The 10,568-nt window shown below is 43.4% G+C and overlaps 1 protein-coding gene across 1 annotated transcript in view; it reads right to left on the minus strand.

The window, feature by feature from the left end:
* ZNF462 (zinc finger protein 462) overlaps nucleotides 1-10,568 on the minus strand; it is a 97,149-nt gene that overhangs the window by 21,301 nt on the left and 65,280 nt on the right. The window contains exon 8 of the mRNA XM_023727419.1: nucleotides 10,108-10,244. Coding sequence (XP_023583187.1) covers nucleotides 10,108-10,244 — 137 coding nt within the window. The remainder of the gene's footprint in view (nucleotides 1-10,107; nucleotides 10,245-10,568) is intronic.

Below are 10,568 nucleotides of genomic sequence, written 5' to 3' on the forward strand. Positions count from 1 at the left end.
TTTGCAATGGCTGATTTTTCGGTAGTAGATCACCAGGCCTTTTGGTAGGCAGCCACTCGAGTGAATCGTCTGCACCACCCAGAGCCTCCTGAAGACGAGTAATTAAGGTAGGGAAGAGGAATGGAAGCAGTTGCTATTTTTACCAGCAAAACCAAAAACCAAACCCATTGCCGACAAGTCAATTCCGACTCACAGCAACCCTAAAGGACAGAGTAGACCTGCCCCACAGGGTTTCCAAGGAGTGGCTGGTGGATTCGACCTTTTGGTTAGCAGCCAAGCTCTTCATCACTGTGCCACCAGGGCTCCGTTTCTACCACATTACTCATTACTAACAACAGTTATTTGCACATCCTACTCCCTCAGCAAGTATTATTTAGGCAAGACTTAGGGGTGTCATTAAGGGGGAAGGAATCCAACATTAGCTGAGCACCTATGTGCCACCACTGTACTGACGCCTTCCTACCAACAACTCTATGTGGCAGGAGTTACTCTTATCTTACAAATTAGTAAACTGAGGAACAGAACCCCTAAGTAACTCTGCAAAGGTCAAAGGTATTGTGTTGGCAGAGTTAAGATCTGAATCCATGTCTTTCTAGCTGTAAATCCACTTATTTTTTTCCAGTTTCAGTAGAGTCGGTTCTGACTCACGGTGACCCCATGTATTTCAGAATAGAACTGTGCTCCATAGAGCTTTCAACAGCTAATTTTCCAGAAGTAGACTGCCATGCCTTTCTTCCGAGGAGCCTCTGGGTGGACTCACACTGCCAACCTTTCAGTTAGTAGCCAAGTCATCAACCATTGACACTGCCCACGGATTCTGTAAGTCCACTATTTCCCACCATTTTCAATTCCATTGCTGCTTCCCCTTCCAAGATGTTCTTAGGAAAACCGTTCCCGTTTCCTGACACCAAGGGAATCTCTACTCTAATATCAAACCTGAAAACAAACCCGCCCACTTTCATTCACTAAAAACTCCACCTTCAACTATGAAGAGCTCTCAAATGAAATGGCTGCAGAGAACATTCAGGGGAATGTGGGAGTGGGGCAGGCGACCTGGAGGATTTTGCCTTTTCAGACAATCTGTAATCTGACTGTCAGAAGTGAAAAAATAAAAGTGACAGAGGATTTGGGTGCTCCCCCTGTCGGTGTACCAAATGCTGTAAGGCTGGAAATGCGTGTGCTTGTTTATTTTGCACTCCCTCACCCTTGTGTTTAACTGCTCAAATTAAATTTCACACCAGCCTGCCCAGAGTATCGGCGCACGCGCCAGATATCCACAACTGGGATAAAACTAAAATCTGTGCTATTTATGTAAGGATCAAATATAGCGTGCGTTTTCACGCTGTGTCCGGATTTCAGAAGACTCTGAAAGTTTACAAATGGACACACACCCATATATTTCTATTATTTAGAAATAGCAATACATTATTAAGTCAAGAAAGCACGATTTATCCTTAGAGTAACTGCGCAGGGATGCTTCCGGGGCGTAAGAATTCTGTGCACCAATGTGACCCACTCAGCGTTGAGTTCTCCTTCTGTTGTTGCCTGTGTTTAGTCCATGCAGAATGTTCCCCACCCAATGTCATGCGTTAGTCTCAACCTCTACATTCTAGCTGTAGGGCAATCACTGCCTTGGGAGCCCTTGAACGCAGTGATTATTTGGCCAACAAAATGCTGGACAGAGGAAGGGTTGAAGGTGGTGCCGGCAGCATACTCCCTGGAGCCCTAAGGCATATGTTATTCTCCCTAAACAAACAGCCAGTTGCTTATTTGCAAATACAAATATTTTTAAACTGATGTATAGCAGACAGCTAAGAAACATAATTATAATGTAATCTACACATTTTCTTAGAATAGCAAATGTTTAAGTCTTCTAACCATTTAGTTCCGTAGTTTGGTGTAAAAAGACGAAAAAATGCTTTGGCTTAAACTAGAGTCGTTAGAAGCCTTTCCTTGGATACTCTACTCCTCTAACTCAGGGTTTCCCAACAGTAGCACTAAGGCATTTGGGGCTGGATAATTCTTTGTTGTAGGGGCTTGTGTACTGTGGGATAATTATCAGCATTCCTGGCTTCTGCAAAATCAACCCCCCAGCCCCTCAGTGGAGAACAACCACTCTAAATGAAGCGCCTGGCACTAACTCTAGTTGCTCTGGGTAAGGCAACCATGTAAATGACTTGTGAGCAGGCTGGTGCCCGTGCAAGAGATGGGGACACCCCCACACTAACAATTACGCCTTTACGCTCGGGACTTTGTGGGAAGTGTTGACACGAACTTTTCTGGCATCTTCCTTGAGAATCCAATCTCCTTGCCCTGTGTTTGTTCCCGATTTACACCTTGCCATCTCTACAGCCTTCACTTGTGCTCTCTGGTGCTGGCTTGTCCTGTCTGCCCTGGTTCTGCCAGATCGCAGTAGAGATGGAGAATAGCTGGGTATAATTTTCCATACCATGATGCCTCAAACACCTTGAAGACAGTCACCCAGTCACCCTCCAGCCTTCACTTCTCCACAGTACATAATTGGCTCTTTCACATTTTTTTAACAGGTCTCCTTTTCAATTCCTCTACCACTTTAGCTTTCTTTGCAGTTTCCAATTCACTATGTGTGTCTAAGTGAATTTTATACAAGTCATGAGCACTCCGAATAATACCCTGGAGTTTGAATAATAATAATTAATGTAAACAACCACTACAATTTATTAAGTGCTCTCTATGTTTCAAGCACTGTTAGGTGTTCAACCCTCACTGCTACTTTTTATCCTTTAAAACCCTGCAAAGTCAGTTTTATTAACTCCAGTTTATTTATGTAGAAACTGAGAACTGATGAACTAAGCTACTTCCTCAAAGTTACACCTCTCGTTCAGTACAAAGCTGAGAGCTGGGAGCACAGGTCCTCTGAGCTCAGCCAGCCCCCTCCTCCTCCCCTGAAAAAGTACTTGCAGGAAATACCCATTCTGGACACAGCACACCTACAAGCCTTTTATTCCTAATATTTTAAAAATACAAAAGGTATAGCTTTCTAAGGTAATCATTTACACGTGATTTATGTTTCCAATATCTTTCGGGTTGGTAAGAGCTAAATTCCCTGCTTACTTACTCTGAAATATAAGACTGCTCATTTCCACTCTAAGACATTACCAATTTACCAATTTTCTTGCTAAATGGATTTTTATTACGATATTAACTTTAGACAGAAGTTTACTTTTTCTTCTTTCTAAAAACATGGCTAAAATGACCAAGATAAAAAACAAGACAGACTTTTCAAGGCAGGCAAGTAACTGACAGTGTTTTCTGAATGAGGTTATTCATTACCGAGGCAAGTGAAGAACATAAAGTTAAAGACTGGAATGTTCCAAGGTATGGACTGAACCCTGCCTTGGCTCCAGAAGCTCAATCCTTGGGTCTTTTTTTTTCTAAGGGGGCAGCGACAACTGTAGGTCTTTCTTGACTTCACACCTTTCAAAATTAGCTTGGGTGAGAAATCAAGGCCTGAATCACTCATTGTGGCCTAGCTTCCAGCACTGGCTGTAAAAACAGTATGACTTCACCAGTAAGACTACAAGATGAATTGTGTCTCTCACCTCCTCCTACTCGAAAGATGCTTGGTGCTGCAGGCGGACACAAAACCCAAGAGGCTGGATGGACCCCAGGGTAATGCCACCCCAAAGCATGCTTGTAGTAAGGCACAACAGGAGCCAAGAGGTGTGTGCCGTCAAGCTCCTGTGGAAACATCTGCGGAGCTGCAACTACAGGGGGGTCACTTCTGCTCCAATTAGTAAAAAACCACATCACTGTACAGTCCAGAATTACCAAGTACAAATTCTTCCTGAAAGGCAGACCACAATATACACGGGTTTCCGCCCCAGAACGTGCCAAGTCTAAATGAAGCAGGGAGAGATTTGGAACCCATTCACTCCAACAAACGCTGTATGCAAATTACCATTCTAGAGGACTCAGATGCTGCTGGGGCCAAACCAAAGACCCACCTATTTATTACTCACCCTCTGCCAAACAAGTGACAAAGACTGAGGACTAGAAAGCTATTAAGAAAATAACATTATCAAAAACAACTATCCCCAAACCTACCCACAAAATAGATACCTGTGAACATAAACAAAACAGCTTCTGGTATGAAGTATTACAGTTTGATGGTAGCCAGGCTTCCCCCTCAACCTACAGGGAGTTGGGAACAGCACTTCAAATTCTAACAGGCAAAAGTATTTGGTGGGAATGGAAGGGAACTTTACTTTCATCGAATAAATAAAGGTTAGGAATCTCACTGTAAATTTTTTTCTCAAGAAAATGATGCTGATCAGAAAAATTGGGGAGATTAGTTCCATTCCTTGGAATGATGCAAATGGTTGAGTGCTTGGCTGCTAACTGAAGGGTTGGTGGTTTCAGTCTACCCAGAGGCACCTTGGAAGAAAGGCCTGGTGATCTACTTCCATGTAATCAGACATCAAAATCGCTATGGAGACAGTTCCACTCTGACACATATGGGGTCACCATGGGGTGGGATGGACTTGACGGCGACTGGTTTAGCTGCATTCCAGAAGGATGATCACCTGTAGAGTTCAGTTAAATTTAGCATTTGTCTACATATTGAGATTATAGGTTAGGAAACAGAAACTTTAATATGCCAAATGGAGACCAGTGTCAGTGATTACACTGTTCCATAATTACTGTGGAAATGGTTCACAAAACTGTGTTTCATCCCTAAAACTGAATTTGTGCCCAGTTTTTCCGGATCCTTTCTATAGGTGCAGAAGATACATATGTACATAACTATGTGTGAGGCATTGTGCTTCCAATAGTGATAAACTCAATGGAAACCCAATTGTGAAATTATTTTCTCACTTGTCTTTTTCTCCAGTGGAGTCCAAGACAGTCCTTGCCTATCGTCTCATGGCTGTATTCCCAGGCCAGAAAACAATGCTGGTGGTCAAAACGTATACTGGTGATCAATAAATATTTATAGCATAAATGAAAGAAAGCCCATGAAAAATTCGACCACCAACTCTGTCCTTGGAACAAAAGTCTCAGGGCTGAATTTTTCCCTACCTGAACTCCTCAAATCACAGCCAACCTCACCAAACGTTGATCTGACCCAAGTTCAGAGTTCATCAAAGAGATAGGTTTTTTAATCCTTTGCTTCAACCTTTGCTAAATTAGTATTCATTAGGCATCTCATCAGCACCCTGCTCAGAATTTGCCCTGGCTTTCCATCCGTCCACTGAGCAAAGTTCAAACTCCAGTGTTGGTATCCAAGCCCTCCATAACTTGGCCCTAACATACCTTTCTAGCCTTGCCTCCTTCTACTCCCTGAAGGTACTCAGAACAGTCTTAATACCGTTTCGCAAACCAGGGCTTCAAACAAGTTCTTTCCAGTTGGCATCTCTGATGAGAATTTGCGTTTCCACCCCATACTGAATCAGAATCTACATTTTAACAAGACCTCCAGGTGATTCTTATGTATAATAAATTTTGAGAACCACTGCTCTACTAGTGGTTCTCAGAACTGGTCCCTAACCAGCAGTATTAGCATCACCTGGGAACTTGTTAGAAATGCACTTTCTCAGCAGGCGTTTGAACCTACAGAACTAGTTCAAAGCCCCGCTTCGAACGCGTCCTGCTTCCACTCACCTCAGTGGTTTGTTACGCTGTTCCCTCTCCTGGCCTTAAGTCTTCTTGGTCTGTTGAAATTTTATCACGGCTCAGTTTGAAAGCCACCCCCCTCCACCACCTTTCTGTACCCCAAAGAGAAATATATCTGCCACCATAAGTCTCCGAGACACTTCACTCACTGCCTTGCATCATACTTATGTGTACACTTCATTTTTTGAGGAGGGCAGGTAGGGGTAAAAAAAAAAACCGTTGCCATCGAGTCAATTCTGACTCATAGCGACCCTACAGGACAGGGTGGGGCTGCCCCATAGGGTCTCCGTGGCTGTAAATCTTTAAGGAAGCAGACCGCCACATCTTTCTCCCATGCAGTGGCTGGTAAGTTTGAACCACTGACCCTTCCATTAGCATTCCCCTCTTGCCCAAAGAACCCAGTGTGGCATATAACAAGCACACAATGAACGCTTGCTGAATGCATGAACAAAGAGTATGCCCTCTTTTGCCAATGCCAGCATAAATATATGATATTTCTCATTCAAATTTTACATAACTGAAGTGGATTCTTTTCCCTTTTCTCCCTACAAAAATACACCAATTTGTCCAGACTAAACGCTGTGGAAACTCTATTCTTGCAAATAGTAGCTCTGTCTCACGGCCAGTTCAGAAGTTGTTTTTCTTGCCTTTCATCCCAAGTATTTTAATTAGCCAAGGCCTCACAAAGATCTCTTACTGCAGCCCCTAGAGACCAAAGATGTTTATTCATCCACAGAGCAAGGAGAGCTCAGGTGCAGAAAGAGCCACATCTTGTTACTTTGAGATCAGCTCCAACCCTAAATTGCAAGGCACTCAACCCTATCTCTTGACTTGTCAAGACTGACCTCCCACTGAGCTACCATTTTGAGTTGAGATGGACACTAAAGCCAGGCCAGGACACAGATGGCAGACACGGATGTCTTGAAGCACTCTGCCATCTGCAGTTCTGTGGTCCTTGTCTCTGACCTCCAGCCCCTGGACTCAGCTGCCACAGCCACTAGAACATTCAACAGGGTGATACCACCTTCTCAGGGGAAGGATAGTGTTAAAGGCATGGGCTCTGGGTCAGACAATCCTGGGTTCAGATCTCAGTTGGGTCACTTATTACTCATTTGACCTTAGGCAAGTTGCTCAGTTTTCTGGCCCTATTTTTTTTTTTTTAATTTGTCACTGGGGATAACAGTACTTACCACATAGGTTTTGTGAGAATTCCATAAAATATTATAAAGCACTTAGTACAGTGCCTGCTACCTAGTAAGCAATCAGTAATAGTAACTGTTGTTGTTATTTTTATTAATATTACTACCAAACCTCAAATGCTGATGTTCATTCCAGATTGTGTACTTTCTGACCCCAATGAGGACAATGTTTACACACTCAGATGCCTCCTTTAATAAAAACTTTCTCCTTAAGTAGAGAGAAAAGGCTGTAAATAATCAGTGACAGGTGGGATATGGGATCAGAGGACTGGGACTGAATCATAGCTTTACTGCTTACAGGTCAGGCAAGTGGTTAAGTGACTTCAGCATTCACTGGCCCTATGGAACTCACCACAGTATTTATGGTGGCAACAATCTCCACTACCTCACGTACTCTCCCCTTCAGAAGAATCCACTGAGAAGTTCCTTTCAGGTTTCAATGTCTAGAGTTCCTGAAATTTTCCAGAACAGCATTTAAAAAAAAAAAAAAATCTAATACACATTCTAAATCCAAATGTTTCTGACTTCTTCTCTCCCACAGCAGGCAAGAATATCAGGGCCAGGTGCAGGCCACTGCTAAGGAATGCACATACTTTATGACATACACTGAGTAGCCAGACTCCTATATTTCTATCAGCTTCTTCAATCTATTAGTGTACTTTCCAATGGTTCCACTTTATTTTGTATTTGCCGTAGTTTCTTCACATTTTTAACCCTATGGTTCTGCATGTACGTCTATCAGATACCGTAAACCCTTTGTGAAATGTAGACTACAAATAAATACACTAAATTAAAGAAAATGTAGTCTTTCTCAGTCTCAAGTTTCACAAAGGGCAGCAGGCATTCCCGATAACAGCATTATCCCTCACCATGCCGATGGAAGATGAAGTGCGTTTGTGTGTGGGAGAAGCACTGTGTCAAGTGTAGAGCACTACTGGAGTGTTCATGGCAACGGTGCTGAACTTCTCTTTGCCTCCTCGCTTCTTGCATTCTCAGCTCGTGGAAGAAAAGTCACTGAGCTCATGAGGCATCAAAGCTCTGGTCCTGCCAGGCAACAATATGGGAAAAGAGAGAGAACCAACCACAGAAAGTGCCGTCCCACTGTTTCTGTTTGCTCAGCAGCAACACTGTTGATAGCCTCCACCTAAGCTGTGATGGGGCATAGAGCCACCACAACACATGGGCTGGGGGACCAGAAGCCAGGTGACTGAGGCAGAATACCAAGTGAGACCACTTGGGCCAAGAATTCCTGCCTAAATGTTCCTGTGCGGCCTCTCCCAGCTTGCAAGTGGACATCTGCCATGGATTGAATTGTGTCCCCCCAAAATATCTGTCAACTTGTCTAGGTCACGACTCCTAGTATTGTATGATTGTCTACCATTTTGTCATCTGATGTGATTTCCCTATGTGTTGTAAATCCTATCACTATGATGTAATAAAATGGATTAGCAGCAGTTATATTGATGAAATCTACAAGATTACATACTGTCTTAAGCCAACCTCTTTTGAAATATAAAAGAGAGAAGCAAGCAGAGAGACGGGGACTTCATACCACCAAGAAAGCAGCGCTGGGAGCAGAGCGTGTCCTTTAAACCTGCGGTTCCTGCGCTGAGACGCTCCCAGACCAAAGGAAGACTGATGACAAGGACCTTCCTCCAGAGCTGACAGAGAGAAAGACTTTCCCTGGAGACAGCGTCCTGAATTTGGACTTATAGCCTACTGGACTGTGAGAGAATAAACTTCTCTTTGTTAAAGCCATCCCCTTGTGGTATTTCTGTTATAGCATCACTAGATCACCAAGACAACGTCCTAGCCAGCACCAATCTCATGTCTCATTAGTGTGATGGGTGGGGAAATCTGAGAGTGAGAAATGTTGGTCCTTGTGTGTAGTTCACACTTATGCAGAAGATATAGGTAGCTATGTCACAAAACACTCTGGCTAAAGGCAGCAGCTCTAAGGAAAATGTTGGATACTTTGCAAACTCCCCCAAATACCCAGCATTTTAGTATGAGTGGTATCTCAGTTACATGGCAGACAACACTGATTGCTTTTGAAACACATGTGGCAAATACGGAAAAGCTTCCCAAGGTTAGAAGGAAGAAAGAGAGAAAGAAAGAGGAAGAAAAGAAGGAATGAAGTAGGGAATGGAAAGATCAGTAGATGGAAAAAGCAAGTTAGACTGGCTATGGATATTACAGCAATCTTTTCCCATCCACCCGAAGTTTGAATTTTTTCAGGACAAAGCAGGTTGTACATAAATGTATTTTTCCTTCCAATGCAGAGGAAGCTGTTGTTTCATAATGTTTTAACTGGCCAAGAGTAAATTCAACTCAAAGGAAAAGTGAAGTGGACTTAAAAGAAGCATCACTGTTTACCAGCAGGAACCAACGTTTATGGAACACTCATTATACACTAGACATAATGCACTAGACAGAGGAGAACTGCCCCACAGGGTTTCCAAGGCTGTAATTTTTACAGAAGCAGACTGCCACGTCTTTCTCCCGCAGAGCAGCTGGTGGGTTCAAACTGCCCACCTTTCGGTCAGCAGCTGAGCATTTAACCGCTTAACCACTACACCACCAGAGCTCCTTGGAGGAAATATTTCTCATCATCTTATCTCATCATGTTTGACACTCCACATGTTATCTCATTATAGGTATAATCATCCCTTTTTACAGATAACAGAGAGGTTTAACAGAGTAGGTTTTAAACCCTGAATTTAAATCCGAAGTCCATGGGTTTTCTAATCCATATCATGCCACTTTTATTTTTAAGAATTCTCTCTCCTCATCCATTTCAAAGGAAACTGAACATTCTACTTTGGAAATCATCATTTTGGTCATCCTCAAAAGAATCCCTTACATCATAAACCTCTTCACATTCTACAACATGTCCTCATCTACCCGCTTCTCACTCACTCCTGCCTTAGGTACGTCCTCCCCAAGGCTGTGAGGGGCAGAGAATTCAGAGCGGAAAAACCTCTCTAACTGGGAAGCCCTACAGAAGTGTTCACTGCCACCGCTGTCAGATCCAGCACCTCTGCCTCCCTTCTGGTAGAGGAAATGGTCTCGGCAGGCAGGTGTTTTTATCCTGTTGATTGTCACTGTGCTTATCACTGTGATTTCTCACCTGGAGATAAGGTGACGAAAAAAGGACCAGGGCAAAGGTGCCTCTGTCACCTTTAGAGGACATTGCTATAATGCCACTAAAGCTACAGGTGGCACCCCAAGAAAAAGCAGTAATGAAGGTTACCTCGATGCAGCACGATGTGGTCGATCATGTTGCGTTTGTATTTGGTGTGATAGAGGCAGAGAGGACAGCGAAGATCTTTGGGGCCCTCCTCAGGAACCGCCGAATGCCCAGCTTCCACGTGCATAGTAAAAGCAGATCTGGGAAGTGGGGAGAGGTAATCAGTGTGACAAGGGGTATTTCTCCCACCCACCCCCTGGCCAGCAACCCTACTACAGAGCATCTGGGTGTGACTCCCCCAACTGAGCGGCCAAAAACATAGCTGTTAATCATGTTTGCTGAACACTAGTTCCTTGGTCATTAATCCAATAACTGACCTCGGCATGCATGAGTACCCTCTTTTCAGAAATTTTGCTGCTGGGCTAAGGGCTTAGTTTGAAAAGAAATGGATTCCCCAAATACCTTATTCTTGAAAATTAGAAATTTCCTGTTAAAGGAATAAAAACTCCTAAACCAAAAAAAAA

The sequence above is a fragment of the Trichechus manatus genome, unplaced genomic scaffold (genome assembly GCF_000243295.1).
Source record: "Trichechus manatus latirostris isolate Lorelei unplaced genomic scaffold, TriManLat1.0 scaffold00016, whole genome shotgun sequence".
NCBI classification, from domain to species: Eukaryota; Metazoa; Chordata; class Mammalia; order Sirenia; family Trichechidae; genus Trichechus; species Trichechus manatus.